Source organism: Rutilus rutilus, assembly GCF_951802725.1.
Source record: "Rutilus rutilus genome assembly, chromosome: 7".
NCBI lineage: Eukaryota > Metazoa > Chordata > Actinopteri > Cypriniformes > Leuciscidae > Rutilus > Rutilus rutilus.
Window position 1 is genome coordinate 15674293 of NC_140221.1, and position 18543 is coordinate 15692835.

At 36.3% G+C, this 18543-nt stretch overlaps 2 protein-coding genes across 15 annotated transcripts in view; both read left to right on the forward strand.

Annotated features, from left to right (window-relative positions):
• Positions 1-3243: 3243 nt before the first annotated feature.
• Positions 3244-13530, forward strand: LOC311293166 (uncharacterized protein). Of its 2 annotated transcripts, XM_084413244.1 has the most exons (8): positions 3246-3357; positions 3736-3851; positions 4352-4535; positions 7129-7272; positions 7442-7575; positions 9813-10024; positions 10252-10358; positions 12803-13517. In XM_084413244.1, exons 1-8 carry the CDS (start codon positions 3335-3337, stop codon positions 12879-12881), a joined length of 999 nt encoding a protein of 332 aa, XP_084269370.1. In that variant the 5' UTR covers positions 3246-3334; the 3' UTR covers positions 12882-13517. The 2 variants fall into 2 exon arrangements, with proteins under 2 accessions (XP_084269371.1, XP_084269370.1); XM_084413245.1 differs by lacking the exon at positions 10252-10358 and having other exon boundaries at positions 3244-3357; positions 12803-13530.
• Positions 13531-14536: 1006 nt separating this feature from the next.
• The window catches only part of kcnt1b (potassium sodium-activated channel subfamily T member 1b), a 102552-nt gene continuing 98545 nt past the window's right edge, over positions 14537-18543 (forward strand). For 6 of the 13 annotated variants that reach the window (XR_014627897.1, XM_084413226.1, XM_084413233.1 and 3 more), the window contains exons 1-3: positions 14538-14985; positions 16513-16558; positions 16703-16870. Coding sequence is in view for 12 of the 13 variants with exons in the window: in XM_084413226.1 (XP_084269352.1) it covers positions 14955-14985; positions 16513-16558; positions 16703-16870 (245 nt within the window). In the remaining variant the exon portion in view is untranslated. Of the gene's footprint in view, positions 14986-16512; positions 16559-16702; positions 16871-18543 lie in introns of all 13 variants that reach the window. The other 7 variants (XM_084413239.1, XM_084413240.1, XM_084413236.1 and 4 more) reach the window with 3 other exon arrangements.

Genomic DNA, 18543 nt, shown 5'->3' on the forward strand with positions numbered 1-18543 from the left:
GGTCTCTTAGAAGGGCCAGCTGATGATTAATGTCTGGTTGACCTGATGGATGCGCTTGTATAAATCACTCTGTTATTATGACTCATGCGATCAGAGCAGTCGTCTCACAGACTAGCCTGTTTCTTGATACGGTCACTGCCTACTTCCAGTAATATTGTTTAAATCTGACTGTCACAACTCTGAATGTTGCAGCCTACTGTGTGCTGAAGGATGTTTCTTCAAGTCAATATGCTCCACTCAATAGGATGCATTCAGATAAATTGGGCTATTTTTTGAAAGCAATCTCAATGTAAAAGTAAGTAAATAAAAGCCTATTACAGGCCCTATTACAGCTGCTCAGGGGGGTAGAAATCCTATTGCAGGGTCTTTTGGCAAGTCTTTGCATAATCTTCTGCCTGAGCTTTGATAGACTGAGACAGCTGCTCTGGTATTTCAGACGTCCCGCTTGGACGTTCCACCAAGACAAATTGCATTAGTCATCATAACATACAGTAGGCTATCTTTTATGAAGATGCTGTGTTCTGGCATATGCTGTGAGATGCTACATTTTAAACCAGATTTTTACATGCAAAAGTTGTCACCATATGCTGGGATGCTGGGAGTCATTTTTAGATTGTTGTTATGCAGTTTCTTGGGTGTTCTGGGTGATTACTTGCCCTAATCATTGATATGTTGTCCTTAGATACTGTGGTGCTAGGATCCCTCCTTTTTCCTGGTTGTGATGTTTTGTTTCTTAATGAATCAGTGTCTTGTAACGATTGTTTGGGTGAATGATTCAGTGACACACTCATAAAGACAGTCACTTGTTTTATTCCTGAATGAATCAGTGTTTTTCATTGAATTAGTTGAATTAATAATTCAGTTTAGTGATTTACTCATAAAGGCAGTCACTTGTCATCCCCTACCCTAATGGCTATCTGGAACAAGTAAACAAGGGCAAGCGAAGTGATACAAACAGTAAAAATCCTCTTGCTGTTGAACTGTATCAGTCTTGGTCAAACAAATTCGAGGGCCAGAACCAATTGTTATTTAATGATATACAGATGTTGGGCATTTTAGTTTTAGAACTAGTCTATGATGTCATATTATGGTTCAGAAACCTCATGAGGTGTTAAAAAATTTGACGAGGGCTAAAACTGAATATGAAAGGCAAACACCCCTGTGATCAAAAAGGATTATCTGTAGTTAAATTTATACAGTCATGTGCTCTCATTACAGGATTACCCAATAAATGATACGTCACGTCTAGCACATTATACCCTTATGGCTGTCTTCCCCTTTGCTCTTTAATAACATCCTCAAAGAACATCATGAGCTTTTTATTTGCAATAACCATCCTGCTTCTTTGGTGATGCTCTTTCTTGCAATCTTTGAAAGGACAAAACCCTCTTAAAAAAAACTTCTAACTCCCTGCTGCGTTCAATATTGAGGATAACCCATTCCGTCTGGATTTAAATTGTTCTGACATTCAGTGTCTTATATAACACACACACACACACACACACACACACACACACACACACACACCCTTTCCTTCCAATGGATGTGCTTTTGAGATGTCTCAAATAAACATACATCAAATACACAGGCTGTGTAAGCAAGCAGCACATTCAGTTTTAGCGAATCTCTCAAAGCCAATCACTTAAATAGTAGTCTTGAGAGAGAGAGAGAGTGTCATGAAATTGTAAGTTACACATCTCTTGTAAGAAAAGTGTCAACCACATTATATATGATTATTTTGGAATATAGGTATTGCATTTTTTGATAGTAAACACGATTTATGTGACAGGGTTATAAATGCTGCTTGTTTTGCTTATATATTGCTTTTTGATTATATATGATTATTTTGGAATATAGGCATTGCATTTTTTGATAGTAAACATGATTTATGTGACAGGGTTATAAATGCTGCTTGTTTGCTCAAACACCCCAAAAGCAGATCTGCCAAGCGTGCTGGACTTGAAGTTAACGATGGAGTTTACACTCTGGAGAATCACTTTATCATATTTTCAGAAAAAGGCACAATGGGAAAAATATTCCAATCATGTAGATTTCTGATTGAACTAAGATTTAATGGCTTGGATGGATTCATTTTTGAAGCCTACATTTTCTTAGCACACTAGATTGCCTCTTGTTTAGAACCTGTGAGATTTCAGTTTTCATTCATCCTTCAGGCAAAATTGCAGTATAACAAACTGCATTCATCTTAGAACAAGCAAACATAGAAATTATGCAAAGAATAAGGTAAATACACAGCTGCCCTGTGTGTCGTATTGCAGTGTGGCTGGGGAATCTGGTTATGCAATGCATTTTAAATACCAAAGGCAATGTTCTCGGTCCTAGTCGTAAATCAGTTGATTTATATTAGCAATATCATAAATGAGCAACACCATCACAATGGGGTTTTCTTATTGTGTTCATTCCAGTACACTGTGTTTGTCATCTGATACATTGAGATAATCTTTGGACATTCAAGGTGGTGATATACAGCACTACGTAAAACTGTAAACTGTGACTTTGTCTGCAGTGAAAGTGCACTTATAAACATGTTGTGATCCTGTCAGAACAAAAATTGTCAAATCAGCAAATGACCCAAGGCTCAACAAAACACTGACATTGCGAATTGTGTGCTGTGATTTTGTACTTTATTTTAGGACACCAAACTACATCCATCCAATTTAAACATTTGGAAGAAATTTGTACTATTTCCATAAGTTTTAAGGAAAATTTGAAAATACATATTAATGGACCCTCATTTTTCACTGTTGGGTGATATTGAGAGTTAGGTGAGGTTGACTTTAAAAGTCAAATGTTTTATCCGAGTGATACGATTACATACTTTATATCATATTTTGTGAACTGTGTGTAATTTAACTTATTTAACTAAATAAATGTATTTATTGATTTAATTTTTATCTCTGTGTATTATATCTCTGTGTACTAACCCTAACCCTAAAAAAAGATACTAAACCAATTTATTGACAGTTAATCCCCAACCATATGTGTGACATATTCCTTATTATACATTATTATGATGCTTTACAGACCCAAAACACTTCCACACACTTTCTGGAACATTATTCTATTTCATAAGACATATCAGATGACTTGAGTTTTTATGATTACAGACTGTTAAACCACGCTGCAAATACGATATGCATCTCAGGGATTTCTCCAGCTCGTCGAAAGGGCAAAATATCATCTGTGGGGGCAATAAAAGGACACCATCTAATCAAGACAACCGTGTACATCTACATATCTACACACTGCCTCACTAAACAACAGACTAACCACATCTTCTGCCTCACTGAGTCAGTGAACAGAAACAGAGGACATGAAGATACTTGATGAACAAGGGTAATTACTTCTCTTTATGAAAGCTTTGATTGGTTATGTAAAGGGATGATTAGGATGATTCTCATGCGGTTGTCTCTGTGGCTAATACTGCTTCTTTGGAAAGCAGTGAATATTAATATATAATTATGATGAATTGTTGCTAATAAAGAAAAAAGATTCATCTGACAATGATTGAAAGTAAACTTATGACCATGGATTATATAGCTGGTTATTTAAAAAATGATATGGTTGTAGTAGGCTATATTTGAATGACAAACTCATATAGGAATCTTTCCCTCAAGCAAATGTTATCTATATTATAAAAGTTTTGTTTTATATGTTAAGTTACTTGAGAACTCTAAAGATCAAAATGTAACATGGGTGTTTTTTCCCTGTCAGACGGACAATCACTGACCTCATGAAGACACCGGGTCATCCTTTCAGCCCACACAATCCCTGTGTAAATTCATCCAAAATCTCTCCTGAAAAGCAGCTTATGGACACAATGTTCATTGGTAACTGTCACTACATTATCTATCGCAAATTTAAATAATTAAATAATAAATCTGTGAAATGACACTGCTGATGAGGAACTAGGGACAGAAAACAACATTTTCTCATTTATTTTACATGGTGCCAAACAGCCCCTGGCACACATTCAAGCTCTAATTATCTATCTGCTGTGAAATTCAAAAGTCAGAGCACATTGGCAATCCATGACTCAATCAAACCCTGTATAAACAGGATTTTGAACATGTAATCAAATTATCTGATGTAAAATGCAAGAAATACTGAGTATTTGGTACTGTTTCTAAGGCACTAATCAAATAAGCCAATTTGTGACCATCTTGTTTCAGGGTGTCGGAACCATACTGGTCCATAATACGTCCATTTGTCAAGTTCATGATGATGTTTGCTATCATTCACAAACACTGAGCTATGAGGGGTAAAAGCAATGACATAAAGCTGTGTAGCACATGTATTTTCTGACATTCTCTTGTTTTAATTTTTACAGTTGGTGGTTGGACCCCAACAGCTACGTCATGCGCTGTGGAAAGATTTTATCCTCTCTATAATGAATGGAGAACAATGGCGCCAATGCTGAAGCGTTGTGGAGATGTAGCTGTCTGCTCATTGGGTGGAATGATCTTTACTCTAGGTGGACGTGATGACATCACCAGTGTGAGCAGTGTGGAGAAGTAAGAACGTGATAAAAGGCATTCTTTAAATGCGCTTAAAAAGCTTCTGCCTAAAAATCCTAGTTATTCTGATTTTGGTACTCTTTCCTTTGATCTGGGCCCACCATAACCACACTGTGAAGTGCAAAATAATAATTATCATTGAGATAAAAATAAAGGAGGTCAGTGCACACGAGAAGATCTCTTAATTTCCTAAATATCTCCATAATACATCATTTTAAAGATGGGCAAAGGTGTGCTGGTCATTATGTACTGCAACACAAGGTGTGAAGGTGAGGTATTTTGACTCTTTAATATATCATGACCTATTTTTGGTCAGTCTCATTATAAATCTAATAACCTACTTCAGTGTAATTTAGTTTGAACTCAACCTTCAGAGATTATTGTTTCCACTGCTTGGACATGATAAGTTTTGTTTTACTCATATGCTGTCAGTGATATATTCCATTCACTTTCCATTAAGGAAACACAATGAAGCATTGCTAAGTGCAAAGGGGGCTTTCTGGTTTCCTTCGGTTGTGTGTGTGTGTGTGTGTGTGTGTGTGTGTGTGTGTGTGTGAACAAGATTGGCTATACTTTTGTAAGCAAATTTTCTTTCTTTTTTACTCACAAATATAATGAAATATCACAAATAGATTTGTGAAGACATTTGTAGTGGCCATCGCTATTTGAAAACCTTATAAATCAGGCAAAATAAGTTTAGCTTCAAATTGGCATATCACCCAGTTTCTGTAAGGTTTGTTAAAGGAATAATTCACCCAAAAATGAAAATTTCTGTTTACTCACATATCATTCCAAACCCGCACAAAACTTCGGAACACAAATGAAGACATTTTAGATATTCTCTCATTATTTTGTCCATCCATTTAAAGTTCACGCAAGCAAAAATGTAACGCTTTAAAAAGTAAAAAACAGAGAAGACTTCATAAAAGTAATCCAAATGAATGGAATGGTTTGATCCAAGTCTAGAGACACTGTCACTTTATTTGATAAACTGATTTAATTTAAGATTTAATTTACATCTTCCATTTACTTATGAAAACTACATGAGGGTGAGTATGAATTTTTATTATGGGGTGGATTATCTCTTTAAGGTTTGGGGTTAGCAAAAAATCATCACATCTGTATGTAAACCATTGCATGAGATATCCTAATATAATATAATATAATATAATATAATATAATATAATATAATATAATATAATATAATATAATATAATATAATATAATATAATATAATATAATATAATATAATATAACTAATAAAGTGTATATGTGTGTGTGTGTGTATTAGAGTAGGAACTGGATGAGGAGCGGTGAGATTGTCCTGACATGGAGATGGGCTTCAATTAACAACCTGAAGCCAAAAGCTGAGCAATGCCACCAACAAACACACGTATACCTCCTGTAGTCTTCATTAAAAACACACACACAAACATTATTAAAATGGTTTAAAAATGGTGATTTCCCCAGCAACCACACAGACACACGAGACCATCGTGCATATGGCTTGATGAGTGAATGATCAAATTACGTGTTAATGACATCCTGCACTTTTCCTTTATAAAGTTCATCTTCCTTTTTCTCACAGCACAGCAGCTCTGAGGACAGATTCATTTATCAGATACAGATTCTGCAGTCAATTTATATTATGAATAATCAATTCAATTATATCATTCAGTCTGTATTAAAGGGATAGTTTCTCCCAAAAATGAAAATTTTGTCAATAATTACTCATACTCGTGTCGTTCCAAACCCAAAAGACTTTCTTTCATCTTTGCAACACAAGTTAAGATTTTCTTTATGAAATCTGAGAGATTTCTGTCCTTCCATTGATAGCTTTGCAACCACCACTTTGACGCATCAAAAAGTTCATAAAACAATCATAAAACTAATCCATATAAATTGAGCGGTTTAGTCCAAGTTTAGCGACTCGGTCGCTTTATGAACAGATTTAATTTAGGCTTTTATTCACATATAAACATTGATCAGCAATCATAAACTGAAGCTCAACCAAACTTGACGCGTGAGAACAAACCTCATTGGTTCTTGCGGAAGCTCAAACATTCTGCGTAACACAAGAATGAACCTCATTGGTTCTCGCACGTCAAGCGAACATGCTTGAGCTTCTGTTTACCACAACTGATGTGTGATTTGATGAATATTTATATGTGAATAAAAGCCTAAATTAAATCTGTTCATCATATAAAGCTATTGAGTCTCTTCAGAAAATGTTGAACTAAACCGTTCAATTTGTATGGATTAGTTTACGATCGTATGAACTTTTTGAAAGTGTCAGTTGTGTGAACTGTCAATGGAGGGACAGAAATCTCTCAGATTTCATCAAAAAGATCTTCATTTGTGTTAAAAAGATGAACGAAATATGTATTACAGTTTTGAAACGACAAGAGGATTAGTAATTAATAGAATAATTTTCATTTTTGTGTGAACTATCCCTTTACAGTAAGGTTTTTTGTAATATTTTTTCTTTTATATCTTCTCTATAGTCTGACTCATTTCACACTCAGCAACACCAGAAATATGTTGAAACAGAATGGTTAAACCTCCTCGTGGCATTTTAATTCTTCACCAGGTATGATCCAAACACGAATCTGTGGAGCAGAGAGGTGGCACCCCTCAGCAGCCCCCGCAGTGGTGTGTGTGTGGTGGAGATGGATGGGCTCATGTATGCCCTGGGGGGATTTGATGGAACAGTCTGTACCAACATCGTAGAGAGGTAGGCTACTTTACAGATGCCACATGTAGACATGGCATCAGGCAACAGTTCTAAATAATTGTTATAAAACATACCATTTTTGATATTTTGTCTCATATGATCATATGGAATATATGACATTGGTTTCCTCTTTATTATCTTTTTGGACAAATCTAATTATTTTATTGAGGTATGATCCTGTGCTGGACACTTGGACCAAAATGGCTCCAATGCTCCATCATCGCTCTGGGGCGTCTGCGGCAGTACTGGATGGGTTCTTATATGTCATGGGAGGAACTGATGGAGACATTCCATTGAATTCAGGTCAGAAGTGAGAATTAATGTTTACTACAACCCAGGCTCATTGGAAAAATGTGCTTGTAGAGTAATTTCTGCAAGTAAAATGAACGTGAACCTGGCAACGTTTTATTACGTTGGTTGCTGTATGTATCACAGCAGTTTGGAAATTAAATATCCAGTAAGAAAATAATTTGAAAATGTTTGAAAATAATGTACCACCTACACTAAACCTAACCAATAGTGTTAGCATTGATGAAAGTGTTCATCAACACTCAAGTTCAAGTGTGTTAGAGATGAAATGCATTTTCTAAGCAACTATGCCATTTTAGTTTGCGTCTACGCTTCTATGCTTCTTATCATAGAGCTCTTTTACCATGACTCAAGTTTCACTGTACTCGTACGCGAGCGTTCTGCGTAGCAAGCACAATGTTGTACCAGGAGCTATCGAGCAAGATTACTACGTGAGAAATGCCATGCGTGTGGAGCTGGTTATGTGATGCAAATGTCAAAAAGTATTAGTTTACAAATCATGGACTATGGTAAAAGTGTTTTTGAGGTCATAACACAGTATTGTGCAAATAATTGTGCAAAAACAATTCTTTATCAATTGATAATCTGAAGAAATAAACGTTATTGGTGTTTTGGGCTGGAAACTAGAGTGAATTGTAGGTATGTTTTTGTATAAATGTACAGCCATGTTTTTACAATGAGCTAATGTTGGTTTACTATCCATATTGTCTAATTTTTAAAACAACGATTGTGTCCTGACTTTCAATACATGCACTTCTATCGTCTAATCAGTCTTCAGTCTAATTGACCAAATATTCTGAAGATTGAGCAGCGAGCTCATTGGCTACTGATACAGCAGGAACCAATCAGCTGTGCCCTGTAGAGAATGATGTGATATCAGGCAGATTTCAAAATGAAAGCCTTTTTCTGATTGTTTTAAAAAGCATGCTATTTTAGTTGGAGGACAGGACTTGGCAAGAATGGATTTGGGAAATGTCTACATGCTAAATGAAAAACACTACATGTTGTCACTCTGCACTTAATAATAACAGGCCAGCATTTGTTGATGTTTTTACGTCAGTAGTGACCCAAATGCCTCTAATGCCTCTCATTGAGTACCCAGAAAAACGCTATATAAATGTAACAAATTATATTATTATTATTATTTTATAAATTATGCCAGCTCGCCTCGCAGACATTCACACAAACTGAAAAAACTGGTCATAGCAATAAATATATATCCAGAACAAGGGAAAATAGAAGTGCTGTAACATACTTGAATGTATTAATGGCTATTTCTGTCTGTGAGAAGTGAGGGTCAAGAAAACTCTCACAACCTTTCCCTGGATTTCCTTGTCAGTGCACTGAGAACAATTCCAAGCTGTTCAGTGGGGAAAAAAAAGTGCATATAAATAAAATAAACGTAAATCTTGTACAGAACAGAAAGAAAGATTTTAATTTGTAGATAAATATACAGAGGGTAAACATTATATGCTGCATTATACACTGCATTAAATATGAATTATTACCTTTAAAACTTTTAAAAGGTTTAAAAATAATAATACAAATCTACTCCTAAAGTAATGAATAGTACATCAAATATGTTGTAGTGTACAATATGATCACATCGGTGGCCATGTTGAGATCATATGACCAGCCAAGTAGTATTATTTTAATTTTAAATGTAACATGTTCTACTTGTTTTGCCTATGATATTGCTACAAAGGCATACAATAACCAAAATATTTTCCATTTGTGCAACACTTCACTTATTCATATATGTGGCAGTATAAAGACTAATATGGCCATCAAAACATTACTTAAAGGAATAATTCACCCTAAAATGAAAACTTTATTTAAACCCATTTGACTTAATTTCTTTCACAGAACACAATGTTATAGCTGCTCTTTTATACAATAAAAGAATAATCACCATGTCTTCATTTAAACAAGCAGTTGGACAATCATACAGGTTTGGATGGAACAACATGAGTCAAAGTCATCACCCTCTTAATTTATCTGAAACTTATTCAAAAATATACAAGGTAGTTCGTACAAAAAATTCAATCAGTTTGGTTATCTCCCAAATCAAAGAATCAAAGTTCTTTTTCATTCTTCGCTTAGGTCAAAAAAGCTTTATATTCTTAGCAAATTTCTTCTTGGACTGAACTATCCCTTTAATAATAAAGTATTAGCACACCTGCAAATGTCAAGTATACTCATAACAGACCAGTCTGAATTTTCCTCACCAGTTGAGCGCTTTAACCCGTTGGAAGGAACATGGTGTCCGTGTCCTCCTATGCGGTCTGCCAGAGAGCAGCCTGGTTGTACGGTATACTTGCGGCGGATCTACGTGGCAGGCGGCAGAGATGAACTACATTTGGAGCTCAGCACGGCAGAGAAGTTTGACCCTGACAACCTCAAGTGGACCCCGGTCAAACACATGGGACATAAGCGTTTTAAAGTAAGACTATTTTCCTCACAGCAGCCTGTTTTCTTTTCTTCAGTGCCTATTGACTTTTTAGTACACACCTATGACACACCTATTTACATTTTTTTTGACTGAAGTACACCGCAGCAAAACTGACACTCTATTCACAATATATTCTTGCCTCATCATGGCTGACAGAGTAAAGTGAGTTTATAGTTTAAGTGTTTCGTTCCATCTCTTGTCATGTTGGCGTTGTGGAGGTTTCACTGGCAGTGTTTGATGGAACGCTGCTGGCAGTTGGAGGCTCAGATGGGATATCAACTCTTACATCAGTTGAGGCTTATAACCCTGACTCAAACACTTGGAGGTGTGAACTATATTTCTGTTATGACAACTTGAGTGTTTAGCATGGTAATGGACATGACAATGTTGATATGTTTGGTCTTGGCGGAATAGATCTGGTATGATGGTATGGTGTGCATGGCTTAACACTAGTGGGCTATGCTATTTGTGCCTGAACCTGCTTTGCTGAATGGCTTAATGCTACTGGGCTATGCTATTTGTGCCTGAACTTGCTTTTTCCGAATGGCTTAACGCTATTGGACTATGGTATTTGTGCCTGAACCTGCTTTGCCGAATGGTTTAACGCTAGTGGGCTATGCTATTTGTGCCTGAACCTGCTTTGCCGAATGGTGTAACGCTAGTGGGCTATGCTATTTGTGACTGGGCCTGCTTTGCCAAATGGCTTAAAGGGGACATATCATGCTAAATCCAATTTTTTAGCCCTTAAATACATTTTGTTGCATATTTGGAGTGTTTAGAAGTACAGAAAAGTTGAAATTATTCTCTTCAGGTGCTTCGTTGATATCTTTATATTCTGTTTTGGTCATATTTTTCAACCTGTTCCGATTTTTTTTGTTATCTATGACGTTTTGTGAACTATTACGTCACAGTATTTGCAGCGGAACTGCCAAATAAGGACATTGACTTCCGGCCCTACACTTCGAGCAATCCGCCATTTTTATTTCTCGCTGCAATTTTGTAGTCCAAGCTAAAGGATGCAGAAGTTACGAGAGGGTAAGTTAAAATGTTCGGTTGTTTGGATGTAGTAACCCACACGCTTCATTACACCGTCTAATGTAGATGAACTGCCACGCTTGTGACAGGCCGCATGTTTAACTGAAAGAACGAGCAGAGAGAGAGAGAGAGAGAGACCCGGTCGCGTGCGCGCACTCTCTCTCTCTCTCTCTTCGGAGCCAGGCGAAAGTGTAAACAAGACATCACCGTCTCCAAACTAGACGCTGTCTTGCCCTCTGTCCCTCGCACATATTAATCAAAATAAATCGACACGGTGGTAAAAGGTTGGAAGACCAAAGTTTCATGTGTAAATACAGTAACACACCATTGCAATTCATCCATATGAAGACGTTGTTCTGCAGGTTAGTCGTCTTCATTTTCATCTCGCTCCGGCTCCGACTCTGGCTCAAACATGTAAGGCTGAATGGACAAGTCTTCCGTTGTTGACATTTTGTTAATAACGTGTGAATAAAAAGTTTCTGTGCCGCTAGATAATCGTATCTCTGCTATCAAACTACAAAAATGGCCGAACGGGGTGGAGTTAAACCGAGTGTCACCTCTGCAACCTGGAGAGGGGGTGGGGTATGAAGTGTCTCAATTGTATTTAAAGAGACCGCACCAAAACGAGTTGCTCTCAGACGCACATCAGAAAGGGAGTAGAAAAGGGGCCTGTAGAGCTATAATAATGAGGAATTCAGACCCAAGCATTGCAGTTCCGCTTTATATAGACTACAAATGTATGATTTATATGTAAAAAGGAACGATTTAAAAGCATGATATGTCTCCTTTAATGCTAGTGGACTAGTGGACCAACATGACTCAAACGTACATAATTAGAATGCGCACTATGTGTGGCTTTAACAAATGATATCATGTTGCAGGCTGATGGAGATGAGAAAAGAAACATCCAACAACCACCTGAGTTGTCAAAACACTCTATTCTGCTATTTGTATATGTGGAAGTCGTTTGGACCAATAGATATACGGAAAAACGGAGCGTGACTCTGACACTGCGTGCAGCTGAAATGCTGAATAAACATGATAACGTAATCGCTGCTGCTTTTGTGCTTTGTAATTTATTCATCGAATGCAAGACTGTAAAACATAATGCTTGGTTTTTAACCTTGTGCAATTGCTACAGCAAATGCTGACCAAGTATTTGAAGATTGAGCAGCGAGCTCATTGGCTACTGATACTGCAGGAACCAAACAGCTGTGCCCTATAGAGAATGATGTGAAATCAGGCAGATTTAAAGGGTTAGTTCACCCAAAAATGACATTTCTGTCATTAATTATTCACCCTCATGTCCTTACAAACCCGTAAGACCTTCATTCATCTTCGGAACACAAATGAAGATATTTTTGATGAAATCCAAGAGCCTTATGTTCCCTCTATAGACAGCAATGTTATTGCAACTTTCTAAGGTAGTAGAGACATCATTAAAATAGTCCATGTGACAGTGGTTCAAATGTAATGTTATGAAGCAACGAGAATACTTTTTGTGCGCAAAAAAAAAACCCAAAATGTATCAAACAATCTCTTCTCTTTCACATGAATGACAGAAATTTCATTTTTGGGTGAACTATCCCTTTAAGCACATATCACCCTGCGCCATGGAGTTTCATGACAGACAGAACTTTGTATCCTTACACATCCATCAAGTCTTCTATTCAAAACATAAAGGACTATATCTCTTTGTTTTGGTAATGCGTTTTCTATTTCTTCTCTTGACAGACACTTTGGATGTATGAAGACTAAACACACAGGGGCTGGGGTTGTCTTGCTAAAAAGACACAACAAGGACTTGCTCTAAATTTGTGCTTCATTTGCTAAGCTCTAGTTTGCTCTCTGAGTAAAAGTCTATTTGATATATCTGTGACAGCAGTAAAATGTGTTATAATTGAGTTTTATGGTTAGTGGAGCTAATATGTCAGGTTATAGAGGTGAGTAATGAAATGAGTAAGCAGAAAAATAATTTAATTTCAAACATGAGAGAAACCATCCATTACATTAGATGGGTCTCTCTGGGAAGGTTTTATTTACAGACATAAAGTTTGGAATGAAAAATCAGTGCACACTTATTTAAGTGCCTTGTTATGGACACTTAATGGACAGTCCCTCTGGAGCAATCTGGAGTTACAAGCATTGGTCAATGGCACTTTAATAAAAGGAGATCTTAGTACTTCTCCATTTTAGGCCTTTGGGTTTCCATCCCATATCACAATAGTACAACAACCTTATCTAGGTTCAACATCTCCCTCATGTAAGAATTAGACACAACTTTTGACAAAGCAAAAAGCTTTTAAGCATATTATTGTGTAAAAATATTAAAGCTGTTCTGTTAAAAATGTTCTCTGACTCATGAAAGTATTTGGAAAATACACATTGTTCATACAAATTATGTGAGAACACATTTTCTGTAACTATTTTTGAATTAAAAGTCATTTTGATATTTGTATGACATACATGTCTATATTGCACAACTGTCTCAAAGACTTTGAGAATTTTCAAATAGAATTATAAATTCTATGCACGTTTGGCATAATCTTTCCATGTTAATAATGAAAGCAATGAATCAACTTGGTTATCCACCAATTCAAAGTCAGTGTTGAGTGTCTAATATATTCGAGATACATTTTGTTGTTGTGACACATTCTGACAATATATAACCCATTTAAACCCTTATGACTGTATGTCAAGGAAAAAACATTTTTAACTAATGTTTATTCACACATTCAAGTGTGTACTACATTCAAGGTCCACGCAAGAAAGTATTTCCACCTTTTATTTGATGGTTACACCACTCAACATTCCTCAAATCAATTTTTGTTATAAACATTGTTCACAAATATTTCAAAAGCAACATCAATACAAAGATAAAATTTCAACGAACTTTGCGCCTATTTAAAGACAACAGCCTTATGTCTTGAACCTTGTAAGGATGCTATTATTGGCTACTTTTTATTACCTTATAGTTTATTGAAAATAAATAAATATTGTATTGTCTTTTAATTTGTATTATTCGTTTTACATGAATATGTCTATGGCCATTTTAATGTCATTGTGTTAATAAAGAATTACTTTGATTGTTAAAGATGCACTTTAATGATTTTTATCAAATTAATTGCATCTAAAAGTGAACGGCCTAATTTAAGCCTTTATTTTGATTGGTTAGCAGCTCATTGTTAGAATGCACATAGCATGAAATGTTTGACTTCGATGTGAATGTTTGTTGTGCATATAATTATACAGTAGGCTATAGTTTAATTTAAGTAGGCTACATAGTTTGATTAGGATTGCACGCGCCTAGTTGTCTCTTTAGTGTCCGTGTAATTGTCGAGGATTTCAGGTGGTCCAGGAGATGGCGATGTAAGCTTTGAAGGGGAGAGAAGAGAAGGTTGTACGGATGACTTAGTGGCTTTACCTAACAGATGCAGAGGTGACAGCGTCTCAAATATTTCCCTGCTGCCCTACATCTCGCCTGACGCGCAGCAGTTGCCGTTTTCTTCTCGCGAATCAAGGCTTTGGGCTCAGAGGATGCAGAGAGAATCTGAACGCGTGAACTTCTAGATGGTTGTATGATGGGGACAACATAATATCTTGCTTAAATAATAACCAACATCATCAGCATCTCATAGATGCAAAGTTGAATCGCACGCGACAAAAATAAACAGAGATGTTGAAGGTATTGGGAATTTCGCCCAGTGGTGGTCGTCTGTAAGAGGAGGGTTTAATCAGGGTCGTTATACGCCCCTTTGATGCAAGTTTTCATGGAGGACGGATCTATTAGGAGGACATTACCATCGGAAGTCCTTCACGGACTCTTCGCAGTGGCTTTTGTAAAAAATGTGCGGCGCTTGGGTCGCCAGTAACACGGTTATTTACAATGATGGGACCGCGCAGCCAGTCTCAGGCAGGTGAGGACATCGTGTCATGTCACGGATGACTAATTCACGTTTTATTGCGCTGTGCTTCGTACTTTTTACATGTATCATATTGTTTTGAAGATTGCTTTTGGGAATAAGTAGTGCTGTTGATTTGCTTGTGAAAATCAACCATACATTGCTTTATTATTATTTTTGAAAACCTATGAGGGGGGAAAAAGCAAACCACTATAAAAAGTAAAAGTATGTAGTTGTTACTGTAAAACATAGCTGGACAAATACTGAATTTTATAACCAATATCAGTACAGATGATGATGATGATGGTGATGATGATTTTGTGTCTGATAACTGATATGCATAATCTATTTTTCATTGTTGTATATGTTTTTATATGTTTATAGTATTTAAATATGTTGTTACCTTAAAGTAGAGCTGGACAACTATTGAATATTTATTACCAATAATAATAATCTTACCAATAATACCAATACAGATTATTATTATTAATGATGATGATGATACAAATAATAATATTAATAACAATGTTAATTATGCAATGTTTTTAAATGCAGTCTTATTTTCATCTTTGTTTTTGAGTTGTAAAATTGATCATTTAATGAGCTATGCCTTTCTTGCTTGAGAATAAATGGCTCTTATATAAAGGTTGAATAATTGTCCAAACGGTGCATTAAATCTGTTAACTGTGAATATTGTTGAGTGGTATTCTGTACAGCTCCACCAAATGGTGCTTTTCATTTCTAGACTTGATAGTAAGCAACCAGTAACCAATTAATTGTGCATATCGCTAACAAATATTGAACCGATTATCGGTCTATCATTGCTTTAAAGAGCTATTTCTCCCTGATTTGACTTTAAAAAGTTACTTTAATATATTTGCGATTTGGTAAGTACTGTATTCAGTTGCCTGTCAAAATATACTGTGTCTGCAAGGGCACTGCCATTTTTCACCTTAGGAATACCCATTTGTTTAAATCCTCAGCACAGTCCTTTTTATTAGTGTCTGAACACTGTATAACCCTTGAGCAAAGGTACATTTTAGTCTGAGTTTTATGCACTGTACTTCACTGTACCCCTTGGCCAGCCAGATAACCCTCCACCCACTCATCAGCGATTTGCACACTAATGCAGTGGCTCACTACTGTCATTACACACTCATGTGTCCCTGAGAGTGCTAATAGAAACCATACAGGGAACATTCTAGATGACAGTTTTCACAGTGTACAAAATGTGACAAGAATGACATAAAAGGTGAAAATCAGTGCGTAGATTGTAGTTCCTCAAGGGTATAATTATGGCCAAGGATACTGGTGAACTATCTGTGAAAGATGTCTTGTTATTGATTCACTGTTAGATAGAGACTATTAAAGCTTTCCATCTTAGAAGTTACACATACAGTTACAGTTATGTGAATTAGCCTAAAGTCATGTATTTCTGCTGTAACCCTGCATTAGCCTACAACAGCATGGATTCATTTTATGTTTATGCATGTGACTATAACATTTAGCAGTAATCCTTATCATTTCTCTCCATATTGTCAGAGCCAAGCATGACTCCGCCACGATGCTCATCCTCCGCTGCTGACAGGTAAACATGCTAAACATGCAAATTTTGTCCACAATCTTACAATTGATTAGTTGTAGTCCTGAAACTATTAATGAATAATACATTGTGTATGCATGCATAATGTAGACTATATGATATATTTACAATTTACGTCTGTTTCTTCAGGTTGCCCACGGAGACTGTTCAGAGAAATAACAGCAGTAATACTGGTGTTATTCTGGACATTTCCACCCTGAAAATGGCCGATGTGGACTCTGAGGTTCCTCCTCTACCTCCACGATACCGCTTTAGAGATCTGCTGCTCGGAGATCAATCATTTCAGAACGATGACAGGTAACTTCATACTGTGTGTCCTCAGTGGCTCACTCTCAGGAGGTGTACTTTATGAATTCATAAAGCTTTCATAAGGCCCACATTTACAGTACACTGGTATTGCTGTCCACATATAGGGTTTTTCTTGCCATTGCTTTTTAATTAAGAGCTGAAAAATTAAGGTAAGGAGGACATTGCAGCATTGTAAAAAGCAGAACTGGCATTTACTATTACACTGTAAAAAGAGAAAACACGGAGCTATCTGATCTGATCCCTACAAACTACCTTTGTTGGTGAAACTGTTAGGCTTTTCAGTTACTTATGCCATTGTAGAAATGGACTGTGAACTGTCAATCATGTTTAATTTATTCTGCAAGTGAAATTGGTCATGTGATCTTAACATGTCGACCCTCATGAGGCAACTTTAATTAGTCTGCTTATTTGATATCATCTTATGTGGGTGTATTATTATTATTTTAAAACAATATTTAAAAACAGCCATTAATTTTTTATGTGTGAAATGTTTTTAATGAGGGGGAAATAACTAAGTGCACCTTTAAATAATACATATAATTAAATAATACAAACATAAACATTTAGATGCTTCCACATGCAGCACATTTTTTACGTTAAGTTTTGTGTGTGTGTGTGTGTTGAAAAAGAGACTGCATTCCAGATATTGTTTCATGATTAATTATATCAATATCACACCTGCAAGTGTACAATCAAACTAGTGGACCGACAAACCAGTGGACTGGATTTAACTGTTATATAATATCAGATATAAAATGCATCATAGTAAATTGTACAGTACATTTGGTGTAAATGTTTTATGTTTGCTTTATGGACTTATTTATAATGAGTGTAAACTGGGCATTTGTGTGAGAATAACATGAAGTGTGTGTGTTTGTTGGGTTATGGGGAGCTGTCCTTCACTGTGGTGCTGAAGTTAAATAGAGGCTGAAATGCAGAGCTGTACATGTTTCTTCTCCATCTTGCTCAATGACTCAACGCTTTGTGATGGATTCAAGGCCGTAACATACAGTACAGTCAAGACTGCCTGCGTATAAGAGAGCCATTGTAACTTATTTAAATAGCTGTGAGCTGTTTCTAAACATGCATACAGAAAAACGCAGAGGTGACATTCAGGGGAACCTTTATGTTTTCAAGAAAACTTTATCATCCTTGGGCTTTGAGTGGGATTTCTGTTTCTTTAAATGTTTTTTTTTTTACAATTGTTTACTCAAGAAATATGTTATTTCTGCATCATTTAGCTAACAATAACAGACATCATGGCTGCTCTGAGTGTGCTGTGGTTTGCTTGGTGTATTCTTCGTTTTCCCTCTGGTGTGTGAAAATTGTGCTTCTGTGGCGCAAGCCACAAATCATTGATCTGTTTTAAAAACCTGCTTCTGTTCTTGTATTTCTCCTTCGTTCTGTTGCATATCTCAGCTAGTCAAAGCATGTAGTCACATTATAAGATTCACTGGCTTGGTTTAATTGTCTTGCAATGCTTATGGCAATGGTTGCACACTATTATTTGAGCCCTCTCTGGCAGGTTGTAAGTGGTCCATGTGTCTCAGGGGACACTGCTGACTTCAAACTTTTCCCTTTCTAAGTTTCTTTTTCAGGCCAGGCCAGGCCAAGTCAATGTAACGAGAACACTACATAATTTATCTTCACACTAAAGCTTA

Coding starts and splice junctions, on each gene's coding strand:
- LOC311293166 (XM_084413244.1), top strand. CDS start 3,335: ATGAAGATACTTGATGAACAAGG. Junction 4,536..7,128: donor AGTGTGAGCAGTGTGGAGAA/GTAAGAACGTGA, acceptor ATTCTTCACCAG/GTATGATCCAAACACGAATC. Junction 10,025..10,251: donor TGGGACATAAGCGTTTTAAA/GTAAGACTATTT, acceptor GGCGTTGTGGAG/GTTTCACTGGCAGTGTTTGA.